Source organism: Pleuronectes platessa, chromosome 4 (assembly GCF_947347685.1).
Source record: "Pleuronectes platessa chromosome 4, fPlePla1.1, whole genome shotgun sequence".
Taxonomy (NCBI): Eukaryota; Metazoa; Chordata; class Actinopteri; order Pleuronectiformes; family Pleuronectidae; genus Pleuronectes; species Pleuronectes platessa.
The window spans coordinates 29736781-29751565 of record NC_070629.1 but is presented as its reverse complement, the minus strand read 5'-3'; the positions used below and the strand labels follow the sequence as shown (position 1 = coordinate 29751565).

Here is a 14785-nt window from a genome sequence, read left to right as displayed (position 1 = left end):
CTGCTGATGCAAATTAGTAGAAAATTACAAAAACAATTAAACTGTGAGCGTGATTGAATGAAACACAGAAAAATTACATTAACTATAATTATGATGCATGTGTTGATGAGTTCTGCTCGACAACAGGAAACTGATGAAGCTCGTTCCTCCGCCAACATCCCACACTTCCATTAATTCAATCAATTTCACACACACATACAAATCAGCTCCTTAAATACCTCTGATTCATTTCATAAGGATCCCTGAGGTATTTCCTGGGATATTAGTAAATTAATAAACTGCTTCTTTCTGAACCAATGTGCCACAGTTTGTGTCATCGTGCTGAGAAATAAACAAACGAACCTTCTCTCAAAGTCTTTTTCCAATTATCAGCTGATTGATTATGACCTTTTGTCCAAATCCATCAATTATCCACTTATCCTTTGTTTGCAGGAAGCTGGAGCCATATTAGGTATTAATAGAATTCATATGGCCACTACCAGCTACTGCTGCGATATTGTTGCATTGTTGTGTTTTTGTGTTGTTGTGTTGTTGTATGAGAGAGAGCGTCAGGTAAATATTACAGTCGAACTTCGACTCAATGAGAACAGACCCGTGTCTCCTGATTCTTATTTTCTCCCAAAACTTTGGAAAACATAGAAGCATAACATTATTTTGAAATGATAAAAAATGAAATACTCATCGCGACACTGGAGCACAAATGAACTAATTCTGAATCTTGAGTAGAAGCTCTAACTATTAAATATTTAAGCAAAAACTAAAAGCCTGACATGACCCTGCTCAGCCTCCAGGAGGGAAACTCCCACTCATCATCTGCTGAACCAGTAGGAACGAGGAGGAACACGGGTTTTCTGATTCCCCCGGTGGAAACTGAAAGTTCAATCATAATATTATGTGTGAGGACATTCAAAGGCCGATTTCAACAACTTGTTTTCTACTTTTTGTACAAAACACAAACTTTATTTGTGTAGCACTTGTCTAAACGAGGTCACAAAGTGCTTCACACTAAAGTCCACGGCTAAATGAAGATTCCATTGTTGTGAAAGATTTTCTGTTCAGTCCGAGGTCGAGACCTTAAGTTTATAGAGAAACCAACAGTTCCCACCACGAGCAGCACTTTGGAGAATGGAAGCGATTAAAACTGAACAGACAATGAGACACAGAAGAACCATCAGCTGGAGGAAATGAGCTGATGTGCATCAATACAATTGAAAACAGAGCATCAATAAAGTGTTTCTAATATCTGAGAACCATTAAGAAGAAAAATATGTTTAAGTAGAAAAGTTAATGTGGTTGTTGTTCTTTTCTTTTGGTACATTCGGGTCGATTTACTTCTCTTGTACTTTTCACTGGCGTCTCAGAACAGAAAGTTTCCTCCAGCTCGTAAAACTTCATAAAACTATTTGTCCTGTAATCACAGAGTTTTTTTAGATCGCAAATAAAAACACATGCAGATCTGGGGAAGAAGAATGAGAGGATGAAGAAATCTTATCGGATGTGAAAGAGAAAGCGAAGCCGGGTCAGTGACAGGTGGAGAAAGGAAATGAGGCCGAGAGGAGAGATGAGGAACTCAGACACGAGGCTGATGAAGCGTCATATTTTATCTTTAGGTCAATAAAAGTGTTGTTTCTCTAAAAAACAACAATAAATCTCAGAATCCCTCCAGTGGCTTCATGAATATGATCTGTAGATTCTCTACTGTGCTTCTAAAACTGCCGTTCTCTGAGATAAATGAGTCTGAGAGTTCATTCCACGTTTCTTTACATTGAATTTGGTGTCTTGAGTTTTTCTACAGACTGAGAGATGTCAGGCTGATCTCTGAGGTTTCAAACTTATTAACCCCTGAACCCTGAAGGTGGAGCGGGATCAACACAGATCTCCAGCTTTGGACCAGCGAGTCTTTCAAGGTCGAGGAAATCCTCAAGATTCAATATTCAAGATTCAAGATTTTTATTGTCAAATGCACAACAATAACATCAAGCAGTCGCTGGCAGTGAAATAATTGAGTCTCAGGCTCTCTTCTAGCAATGCTCGAGTAATTACAACCTAAAAAATAAAATAGAAATAGCATAAAATAAACTAAAATAGAATATCAACATTTAAAATAGAGAATAATATATATATATATATATATAAATATATATATTTACAGATGAAAAGAGAAATAAAATAAAACAACAATAGTGCAATTTGTGCAATAGTGCAAATATGCAAGTATGCCACGGTGCTGGTTTGGTGGAGTTATTGCAGTTCAGAGGAGTTTAGGAGTCTAATGGCTGGTCGAGGGAATCGACCTTGTGTGACGTGTGGAGGCGTCTTCTTCCACCTGAAGCTGTTAGAGCGGAGATGTTTAAATTGACACAGCCAGCAGGTCTGTAACATGCGCACAACTCGACTTCTCCTCGTGTATAACTGACCTGGAGTCAGACTCACAGCTGAGGTGGAGCCTTCAGCCTGAATTATAGAAAACACCGTGTGTGTCAGTAGCTGCAGCTTCTGTTTTGACCTCCAGTTATAATAACTCTCAGGTTGTCACAGTGTTGTGTGTGTGTGTGTGTGTTTGTGTTTGATCGACTGACGGATCCTCGACTGTCCAGAGATGTGTCCACACTCATCTTTAGTTTTAATGAACCGGGGGAGTTTCCCATCCGGCCCTGAAGGTCCAGCTGCCAATCACAGCTCGGCCCCGCAGACTGAGGACGGCACCTGACTTCTTTATCTCTGGATCTCTTATTATTTCCAGTTTTATATTGATTTCTCTCACCCTGTGCCTCCTCCTCTCTTTGTGTGTGTCTGTCCCTGATGTGTCCAATCTCCCTGCCTCCCTTGATGTGTCCCTGTGCGTCCAGTCCTCTGCTTGTCTCAGCTCAGGCTCCTGCTCACTCTGTTCCTGCTGCTGTTTCCTCTGGTTTCTCTCAGTATTTTATGAGTTTGGATTTTTCTCTTTGCACGTCCACCTGCCAGCTGGAGGAGCCGTGCGCCTGTTTGATCACGTTAAATATTCATAACACCTCCAGGAGCCAGAAATAAGTGCATCCACTCAATTATGCACATAGAAGCTAATTTAGTTATTTAAAAAATGAAAGCTGCTCTCCTCTTGACAAAATTATCTTTATGTCAGCAATTAAAAAACAAAATGCTTCTCCTCTGAGCGTTTAGTTATCATCATCATGATCCTTTCAGCAGAGCCGTGGACAGAGCTCTGGGAGGAGGCTGCTGATGAAGCAAATGAGAAGAAGACATGAAGCAGAGCAACAGCTCCCCGAGTGGAGGTCGGCTGCCGGGGTCTCACTGCAGCCTCCACCAGCAGGTTGCCCAAAGAACTGGGAATCCACCAACTGTGCCCGACCATTACTGAACCATGAGGGCCTGTAGAGCGCTGCAGCCAGCCGCTCTGGATCAGGAGGAAAGATCCCGACTGGGGCCCAAGAGGTTCAAGTTACACCTCAGCCCTAGAAGAGGGTGTGTTGGGATGCACACGCTCAAACACAAGTTACACAACTGGAGATACTGTATGTCCCTGACACCCACTGGTGGTCCTTAACATCTTCTGGTGGTCCCTAAGACCCACTGGTGGTCCCTTACATATACTTGTGGTCCTTAACATCTACTGGTGGTCCCTAGCACCCAGTGGTGGTCCTTAACATCTACTGGTGGTCCCTAGCACCCACTGGTGGTCCTTAACATCTACTGGTGGTCCCTAACATCTACTGGTGGTCCCTAACACCCACTGGTGGTCCCTAACACCCACTGGTGGTCCCTAACATCTACTGGTGGTCCCTAACACCTTCTGGTGGTCCCTAACATCTACTGGTGGTCCCTAACATCTACTGGTGGTCCCTAACACCCACTGGTGGTCCCTAACATCTACTGGTGGTCCCTAACACCTTCTGGTGGTCCCTAACACCCACTGGTGGTCCCGAACATCTACTGGTGGTCCCTAACACCTTCTGGTGGTCCCTAACACCCACTGGTGGTCCCTAACATCTACTGGTAGCCCCTAACATCTACTGGTGGTCCCTAACACCTTCTGGTGGTCCCTAACATCTACTGGTGGTCCCTAACACCTTCTGGTGGTCCCTAACATCTACTGGTAGCCCCTAACACCTACTGGTGGTCCCTTACATCTACTGGTGGTCCCTAACACCCACTGGTGGTCCCTAACACCCACTGGTGGTCCCTAACATCTACTGGTGGTCCCTAACACCTTCTGGTGGTCCCTAACATCTACTGGTGGTCCCTAACATCTACTGGTGGTCCCTAACACCCACTGGTGGTCCCTAACATCTACTGGTGGTCCCTAACACCTTCTGGTGGTCCCTAACACCCACTGGTGGTCCCTAACATCTACTGGTGGCCCCTAACACCTTCTGGTGGTCCCTAACATCTACTGGTGGTCCCTAACACCTTCTGGTGGTCCCTAACATCTACTGTTGGTCCCTAACACCCACTGGTGGTCCCTAACACCCACTGGTGGTCCCGAACATCTACTGGTGGCCCCTAACACCTTCTGGTGGTCCCTAACATCTACTGGTGGTCCCTAACACCTTCTGGTGGTCCCTAACATCTACTGTTGGTCCCTAACACCCACTGGTGGTCCCTAACACCCACTGGTGGTCCCGAACATCTACTGGTGGTCCCTAACACCTTCTGGTGGTCCCTAACACCCACTGGTGGTCCCTAACATCTACTGGTAGCCCCTAACATCTACTGGTGGTCCCTAACACCTTCTGGTGGTCCCTAACATCTACTGGTGGTCCCTAACACCTTCTGGTGGTCCCTAACATCTACTGGTAGCCCCTAACACCCACTGGTGGTCCCTTACATCTACTGGTGGTCCCTAACATCTACTGGTGGTCCCTAACACCTTCTGGTGGTCCCTAACATCTACTGGTGGTCCCTAACATCCACTGGTGGTCCCTAACACCCACTGGTGGTCCCTAGCACCTGCTGGTGGTCCCTAACACCTGCTGGTGGTCCCTAACACCTTCTGGTGGTCCCTAACATCTACTGGTGGTCCCTAACACCCACTGGTGGTCCCTAACACCCACTGGTGGTCCCTAGCACCCACTGGTGGTCCCTAACACCCACTGGTGGTCCCTAGCACCCACTGGTGGTCCCTGACATCTTCTGGTGCTCGTCAACTTAACATCAAACTAGTGCGTTTGGACGTATCTCCATCTTGTCCTAAGTTTAAAATAATAAAAGCTTCTGTTAGGTTTACAGAGGACTGAATCCAGCGTGTGACGCAGTGAGTGGTGTGGATGTTTATTATTTGCTTCTGTTCCCTGAAGGCTTAAAGGTTCAGTGTGTAGAACCTAGTGACCTCTAGTGGTGAAGTGTCATGCTGCAGCTGAACAGCCCTCAGATCAGATCACAGATCCTTTTCACCTGAGCCGTCCTCACTGCAGCTTCATGAGAAGCAGGATCACAGCTTTGGGAATCAAACCGACGTGATGAAGCAGATTTCCTTTGTTCTTTTTCGTCTGATTGATTAAATTTGATATTTCAGGGAAACTAAAAACCTGCGTTTCCATCCCATCTTCACCATCATCTGTTTCTATCAAACTCTTATTGGCTGCTCCCGGTTTATGAGCTGAACCCTGGTCAGTTTGTGTTTTTTCCCAGCCAATGAAAATGACTCAATTTCAAATCATGTCACACTCTAACACCGAGCATAATGACATCGTGCCTGCAGCGGTTATCATGAATGTAACAGTGGTGAACGATGTCTTCCCCAGACAATCATCAAATAATCCAGCCTCCCCCCCCCCCGAGCCTCACATGGAACCATTGAGACCATCATGGCGTCATGGTTTTAATGGTATCAAAGAGAAGTGATGCTTCTGTGTGTGGGGACGGTCACGCTCCATCGATTTATAACCTTCTGCTCTGAGACTGAGGAAACACATCGGCTCTTATATCCTTAAAGAAAAACCTTGACTCTAGTGAATGTGTCAATAAATAGAACGAAATCAATTCCACTAATCTCTTTCTGCTCATTGTTGGTAAAGAACGTTTAGATAACTGGGAATGGAAGCGTTTAACTGTTCCTCTGCTCCACTTGGAAAAGAATGAAAGGAGCTTAAAGATATTTGGCTTTTGTAGAGAAATGAAAACAATGAAGAGAAACCTCAAATAAAAAATAGGATGGTGTGATATCTTTGTTTGTAAAAATCCAAGTCAGGTTGAAACGGACTGAGACAGTTTATTGTTTCTTGTTCCACAAACGATTTAAATTTCTTGATGTTTCATATAAAATCTGTACAATCTGAGCCAAACAGTCAGGAAATCATAATCAATGATAGAAAAATTATGTTTTCATAGTATTTGTTGAAATAAATACTTCAAAGTGCTGCTGTCATCTTATTATTCAAATGAATTGTATCTGAAAAGAGTGAGATAATCTGTTTTACAAAATATTTATTATTGTATATAAGCTGTCAAAAGGCTTTTTGCCTCCAATTAAACACAAACTCTTTGAACTAAATGTTATCATGTAGTTTACTCTGTTCACTGTGTTAGTGCAGTGCAGCTCATATTTCTAATTAGCACCGAACAAAGTTGTACATCAACCAATTTGCAGAGTGTTAAACTGCTCATAACAAGCTACTATAATCCCCATTACATCTCATAAACACTAATCATAACTAATAATATGATGATTTTATTTATGGTGTGCATGTAGCTCATTAATTCTGTACTTGATAAAAGCCGTGAGAGGTGAGGAGCTCTTGGAATCACAACACGTGACCTTGTTCTAACTCTTGCTTTTGATGCTCTCATTAAAAATGTAAAAAGAGACGAATCTTTGAAAATATAAGCTGCTTCGTCTTCTTCTGCCCGTTTATCACAGTTTCTGGATTTAAAAACGAAAAGGACCGAAACCTCCCATAAACATGTTAAAGAGTAATTTAATTATAAGCTTAATTGACATCAGGATTCAACCCTTCAAAGGCCAACAGTCATTATTTTTTCTTCATTATTATTTTACGTTCTGTCACATTTTGGAATGTGAAAATCTCCCAGTGGAACACAAACTGTCCCTTTGATTCAAACCAAACTACACAGACTCAGATATATAGGTTTCCCTCCATATGTTTGTTTGTTTTCCATCAACATCAATGAAATATTCTCTGGGGAAAATGGTGAATGACGTCCGATCGCTCAATGTCAAAGGAAATTAAAAAGGTTTCCTGCGTCCACTTCCTGATTCAGATCCACGAGGGGATGCTTAGACAAAATAGTCCAACAGAAAAATGAAAATGGGTCGAGGGATTAAAAACTAAAACCTCGCTGCTGGCATCAAAGAAACAAACTCACCCGGCTGTGACGAGGAACCTTTGGCTGAATGGTTCTAATCCTATAGGTAAAATGTTTTTAATGCTCCCTGAACTCAATTTCACACAGGGAACAGACTTTACTTTCTATTCCCACAGAACATCCTGTCTTATAATAAACCCAGAAGTCACCAGATAATCTTCTCACTTTCATCAACGCTTCAATATTCCTTTGGAACTTCAGAGAACCTTTTAGCATCGTGATCCTTCACGTACGATAGAGAAGATAAAAGAGTTCTTCTGTATGGAAAATATAATAAGCTGCTATCGTCACATACATTATGCAGACGTGCACTTATGGCTAATTAGATGTGGAGGTTGAAGTGTCCCTGAAACACGTCAGCGTCATGTTCAAAGGATCCGACACGGATCTCAGCGGGGGGGGGGGGGGGGGGCACATCAACCACCTCGACCACACGGAGACGTCACGCTTTGAATTCAAATGAAAAAACGATTCATCAACATCTCTTTGTTTTGTTGAATCCAGTGAAATACAAAAATCCCCCCCGATCTATTAGTAAAGATGTTCTGCTCAATGACGCCCAGTCAAACCAACTGGTTTGCCTCCAGGTGTTCTCGTCCAGTCATTACCAGGAGGTAGGTGTGAACTGAGGAGGCTCCTGGGACCCGATCCCTCCTCCGACCACATGGGGAGCTGCTCTGAAAACCATCTGAAAACCATCTGACCCCAGTGCTGGAGCTACGTCGCTCTGGTTCTACATTCAGGTGGTTCAACACAACATCATCACAACTCAAAGACTGACCCTCAATCAGCCCTTTGACTTGTTGGGGACATTGGGATCCGTCCTCACAACTTCACATCATCACTTGTGATGGTTTTGAACCAAGTTGGACCTCAGGAGTATAGAGAGACAAGAACACACACACAAGTTGTGAACAGAAAAGAGGTGTGTGTGTGTGTGTGTGTATCTGCATATAGAGCAGGGTGATCACATACATTGTGTAGGAGGCGTCACTACACTCACCAGCTGCTCTCTGTCTATCGGCTGTTTACTGCTGAGCCGGCGTTTTATCTTTTAAAACCAACAGCCTGCCTCGAGACAGGGACGTGAACCTGGACACTGAGGATAAACACTGACTGGACTTCTGGAAGGGTGTTTACTATCTGCTCACTCATTACTACGAGTGGCTCCAGAAATATCTACATATCTAAATATCTCTATATGTGTTGTGCAGCGTGTTTCCTGTGGTCCAGAGGAATTACACACCCGCTGCCCAATTAACAGTGGCCACTGCTTTGGGAATAAACTGTCAGAGTCTCTCAGGAAGCTTGTTTATTAACGGAGCAAGTTTTGAATAACCTGTCATCTGAGGGGTTCGGAGGGAAAGCGCCCGGAGTTCCAACGAGGTGGGAGTGAAATGAAATAATGAGCCGGTGGGATGAGCTCTGTGAGAAGCTGACTCACAACACATAATGAATCCAGGGACTCCAGAGGAGGGACAGGGACCCTATGTTCTATGGTCCTCCATAGGCAGTAGGACATTCATAACACATCTGCTGTCCACAGGGAAGCGGCTCCTCCACTGACCAGACAGCCGGGGGTTTGATACCTGGCGAAATACTGGCCCCCGAATGGCCCCTGATGAAAACCGCTGTATGAATGTGTGCATGACTGAGAACTGCATAAACACATTATATGTATATGAAAAGATATATAATAAAAACAGATATTAATTTGCTTTGATGATTAAATTGACTGTTGTGAATAGGGTTGCAAAATTCCGGGAATTGGGGAACTTTCCATGGGAATATACGGGAATATACGGGAATTAACGGGGAAAAAAATGTAAAATGATGTGTGTAATTTATACTAACTGTATTTACCTTGTCATATACAGACATAAATATAAACGTTTTGTTTTGTCATAGGCTGATTTGAGCCCTGAGGAAACTTGACTATATGCTTCTGGATCTGTGTCATTCTTAACTTAGGTCTTTGCACAGTATTTATAAATGCACACAGCCTTTCCTTCTACATTGGCTGAGGTGACATGTCTCCACACATGAGATGGTGCACCGGAAAGTTTCCGGAAATTTACCGGAAAGTTTCCGCCCCTTTGCAACCCTAGTTGTGAATGAATTCACTAAATCGGACAGAGGTCAGTGAGGTCAGCAGACGCTTCCACCTGGTGAGCTGATATAAAACCTCCCTGCTTATTGCACCTTATGAATCCTCTCTCTATTGTCCGGATGAAAAGATGAAGCCGACGCTCGACTGCAGAGTGGAGAATAAACGCCGCCGCTGTTCAGAGGGAGGTGATAAAAAGGCATTAGGCACCGAGAGCCTTCTATAGTGCCGAGCTCGGGGAGTAAGTGGTTCTACCTCGGTTCCGTCTGGCGGCTGTGGAAACAACAGGAGCGCGGCCGGCGGTCGATATCTGGCAGACGGAGCAAATTGCCCTGAGACTTTCAGGATTTCCACTTCTGCTTCCACACGAAGAGAAATGAAGGGAATCTGCCAAATATGCAGCACAGAGGAGCCGGGGGGGAGTTTCCCCTCGGAGGAGCCGTCCGGTTATTTGCACCTGATATTGGTGATAAAGGGTTTTTTGACTTGTTCAGGGCTTTTCAACACACTTTACCTGAAACTCTTCCTTCTTTATTACCCCCCCACACACACAGACACACACACACACACACACACACACACACACATAGGGGATGTTTGAATATGTCTGTGTGTTAGTTTGCAGCATTAAACAATAACTAGTGGAAGGATTGTGTGTTTTCACTTTCAACATTTTTAACATTTATCACTCAAATCTACTCAGATCATCCTCGGGTCCATCAGTAACACGAGTCAGGCGACTGCACATTCAGATGGGAACCACACCAGTGAGTCATGGGGGGGGGGGGGGGGGGGCTCTTACCCTGCATCCCCGTGGGGCCGAAGCCCTGGCGGGTGAGGAAGATGGCGTGGTCGTGGTGCTCGGCGTGGTCGGCGTCGCCCTTCTGCTGCACGAACGCCCAGCGGCACACGTTCTCCAGGCTCCGGGACGGGTTGCCTCTCTCAATGAGGCTGATGGACTGGGGGGGGGGGGGGGGGGGGTTAATGACCACATTAGTATTCTATCACATAGATTGATATTCATGACTTGTGTCATTTGTTGGTTATAATAACTGAGCTCAGGCTGCAGCTCCTTCCTGTGAAGCTGTTTTCAGATCAGTCCTCTGGGATGTGATCAAACTCTCTCAGGAGCGTGAGGAAGCGTTTCTCAGGCTCTCAGCTGCCATTAGTGTTTTTGAAGTCCTGTCATTTCCTACATGTCAAACACACGGCACCTGCTCACTCACCTTGGCGTAGCCCAGCATGATCATCCTCACCAGGACCACGTTGATGTGGACGCCCAGCGACTCGTCGTGGTAGATCTCGTTCACCTGAGGAGCAGAGGGGGGGGGGGTGTGATCAGTGTGAGGCCTCTGCACGGGGTTCCTGTAAAGACGTGTGAACCCCGTCGGTTCAGGGTTTCTACTTCATCAGCGAGCGAGAGAGAGCGAGAGAGAGAGAGAGCATTAAAACCTTTCCCTCGAGTCGCTCCATGAATGCTTCTAATCACAGACCTGTGCAATCACTGCTTTGTTGCATTGTGAGCGCCGGTGGAGACAGGAAGCTAATGAGACGTGTTCCTGGGAGACACGGCTGCAGAACACATATCCTCAATCAGCACATACATCACCGAGTCGGCAGTTTGTGCTGCTCCAACTTCTCAGGATGAAAAACAAGTTATTTCAGGGTTGATTTGCACATCGAAGGCTCGACGTGTGAAAACCAAGGTAGACACACGGTTTGATTTGCTTCATGTGGTCGGATCAATTTCTCGTATGCAGCAGGTAGAAGCGCCTCAGAGATAATAATGATCTGACGCTGTGAAGAAGAAACAGACGCATGCAGCTGCAGAGATGTGAGGAACAAGCTCCTTGGTATTCAGGCCACCTGAGCTCCCTGCAGCTGTGGAGGAGATGTGAGGAGATGCAGGTGAGTCGGACCAGCGAAGGCTCCACAGGGAATCGAACTCACGTCCTCCAGCAGCTTCAGAGCAAGGGGGGGGGGGGGGGGGGGTGGAGCCTCCAGCTGAGGCCCCGGTCTGAGCAGTGAAAACCATCTCTACACCCAGGCTCCTTTTATCTGCCCCAGACCGCGTGTGCTGGTAATCAGGCAGATGGATCAAATTTCCCCTCCAGGGATCAGAGTCATGTCCACGCAGCTTCTGAGACACATGATGGATTGTTGGAATGACTCCATGTGTGTGTGTTTCCTTATCACACTGAATATGTGGGTGCATCAGCCCGTCCATTCATTTCTATTCTTTAGAAAAAAATCCATCAATAACTAAACCTTGGTGTGAAATTAACATATATAGAGATACAGAAGTGTAGAATCATGCATTAATAAGCTACAGCATTACAATGCATTGTATTATATTATATTTCCATTTGAAGAATTGAGTGATGATGAAGAGTTCAGTGCTCTATCATATTGTATGATTTCATGGGTATTTGAATTTATTATAATAATTTAGTTTCATTCTTATTTAATGAATGTTATTTAATATATTTATTTAATAAACTGTTACTCTGCTTTATTTAAAAGTGGTATATATTAAAACTTATTCTTACTGAATGGACACTGTGTTTATATCATATATATTAAACACTGTAATCACAGTTGTTGTAGTTATCATTCAAGCCCATAAAGTGTTTTTAAAGATAGATGACAAAGGGAGGTCGCCCCCTGGTGTTCAGCTGTAGTATATCACCCTATTACCCATCCTATTAACCTCGCCTCATCCACGTTAGCAGATGGAACATCAACAAAGTGAAAAGTCAAATTAAATTCTCTCCAGGATGGTTTCTGGTTTCTCTTATTTCCTGAATCTGAGATTGGATCTTGTTTTTCCTGCTCGATGGGAAACGTCCTCTGATCAGTGAAGTCTCGTCTCTCCGATCTTTAAATGTGATCTGTGCTCCGCCCTGTGGGGTCAGCTGAAGTCTAACATTTGCTGTCGCCTCATCTGAGACGATCAATAACTGCATGTACCTGTTCCCTGAAATCACAAACACCCGAAGAGATTGAAGTGAATCTGCCGTTTTTTCCCTTTCGTGCATCAAACACCTGGAATGAGCTGCAACAAGCTCGGCTGCTGTCGGACGTGAACTGAACTGTGATCAGCTGCCTCTCCTGCAGGTGGCTGAGTGGAGTCTCCAGAGGATGTGCTCCTCCTTCTGCAGGTGAGAGGAGGAGGAGCAGCAGACCGAGACAGGAAGTGACTCTGCTGCAGAGATCGAGTCAAACTCTTCATCGGTGTCTTCTTCGTGTGTCACCCCCTTTTCACCAGGAGGTATTTGTTTTCCTTCTGTTTCATAGATTCCCAGCTGCTGTGTTCATTGTTGTGAACCTTCAGTTACACAGATTAGATGCAGTGAGTTAATTGGTGAACTTCTGAGATGCTGCTGTCGATCCTGTGGAACTGGGGACGCAGCCACACCAGCTGTTCCCACTGCTGCCTGTGCTGCTGCTCCGCCTGCAGGACCCCGAGCTCCCTGCTGCAGAACCACAGAACATTTCAAACAGCTATTGATCTCATCTCACTCTTGACAGGAAAGCAAATGAGCTCATTTCCCCAAATGCAAACTCACCCTGTGATAAAGCAGCATGTGGGGAGCTCCCCTCTCCAGCCTGCAGTCGAGATTCATCACAGCACAAGAGAGGAGCTGCGTGTTTTAAATGAGGTAATTAGCTTCGATTAGGAGATCAAACATGTCACAGACACATGTGTTCTGTATTGACAGCTGACGCTCGCTGAGGACTCTGAGAACCAATCGGATCAGGGAGCAGATCCACATCTGGTCCAGCTCTCTGACAACATCTCATCAGCCACCAGGAGGACGAGGACTGAAGCGACAGGCTGCGTCACAGCGGCTGATTCCTCTCCGGGTTAATTCGCCTCATTGCACAGAATGTGAGTGTTGTGCTCACAGAGCCGGGAGGAGGAGGAGGAGGAGGAGGAGGAGGAGGAGGAGGAGGAGGAGGAGGAGGGAGATTCCAGCAGCATGTATTCACAGGCTAAACTGTCCTCAGAGCAGCATTTTCATCCTTATCGACTTTTCTCCAGTTGCCGCAGAGCTGGAGGAGCAGTGAGAGTCCTGAACGCTGCCCCCCCCCCCCCCCCCCCCCCCCCCAGCTGTGCGGCTGAACCCATTACTCACAGCTTCGGACTTAGTGAAGCAAGAATCTGATCGAACACGACCCACAACGGTAATGGGCGTTTCTTTTAAACACTGAACTCAGATCAGATGGCAGAGCGCTGCTGGGCTCTCCTTCGGGGGGGGGGGGGGGGGGGGGGGGGGGGTTATCAGTCTCCCAGTTTGGACATCGCAGGTCCCTTCATACTTTTACATCCTCTCCCTCCTCTTAATGGGAGTTTTATTCATCCAGCTCACGTTCACTGGGTCCTAACTTCAAATGACCACAATACATCACTGGGAAGGGGACTGGGGGGGGGGGGGGGGGGACTGATGGGAGTTATGGGCCTGATTGTTAGAGATCGATTCCTCCAACACGGCAGCTTCCACTGAGAACCCCCCCCCCCCCCCCACCCCCTTGTAGAGCGTTGTCCTCTCGAGTGTCAAGAGCTTTGCTTTAAAGTTTCAGAGTTAATAAACTTCACAGATGATCTGAGGAATGTGCAGCAGCAGGATTCAGATTCAGATGAAACCATCTCAGCGTCTCTGCAGGGGTCAGAGGTTTTAACGACTGTGAGGAATTCGATTTAAGATCCAAGTCCAGAGCGACAGATATGAAGAGAATATCAGAGTTCTGGAATTAGTTAAACGTTATCATAACTGAAGATAAAGCTCAGTAGAGAATAAACCTGGAAACGAGAGGTGATCTCTCAGACGACAGACGGAGACATGTCGGTGTCCTGTTCTGTCCCAGAGACAAACCAAGTGAACTGAGATCAGTTACACCTTGGGCCAGAGACGCTTCCTGCTGAAACCGAACAGAATGAGAAGGTTCAAATCCCCCTTGTGTCTTTGTGTCTTTGTTTCTGTGACGCAGCGAACCCGTCTTCACAGCCTGCAGAGGGTTGTGTGTTTAATCCCCGTGGTCCTCGCTGCCAGGTCCTCTCCTCAGTTTCTCTGGGAGTCTTCCAGTGTCCTCTCCTCCTGATTCGTCCCGGTTTGTCTGATCTGTCCTCGTGACTCATCTGCATGTTCTGCTGTCCACACACTACATAGATATGAATGCATGTGAATGGATGTCTTGCTTTTTCTCTTCTGGTCCTAGTGTGCACCACTTGAATTCTGTTTTGAGCTGCATGGATATTTATTATTAGCAGAAGAAGGGACCTGGCATCTACGTGATGGAAATCTAATCCTGCAGTCCTGCTTCAACTGGACCTCGGTACCAGTCGTGTTTAAT

At 45.7% G+C, this 14785-nt stretch overlaps 1 protein-coding gene across 1 annotated transcript in view; it reads right to left on the bottom strand.

The window, feature by feature from the left end:
- Positions 1-14785, bottom strand: part of adamts3 (ADAM metallopeptidase with thrombospondin type 1 motif, 3) — a 54458-nt gene that overhangs the window by 38446 nt on the left and 1227 nt on the right. The window contains exons 2-4 of the mRNA XM_053421122.1: positions 12801-12906; positions 10657-10740; positions 10233-10389 (exon numbers count right to left, since the gene is read on the bottom strand). Coding sequence (XP_053277097.1) covers positions 10233-10389; positions 10657-10740; positions 12801-12906 — 347 coding nt within the window. The remainder of the gene's footprint in view (positions 1-10232; positions 10390-10656; positions 10741-12800; positions 12907-14785) is intronic.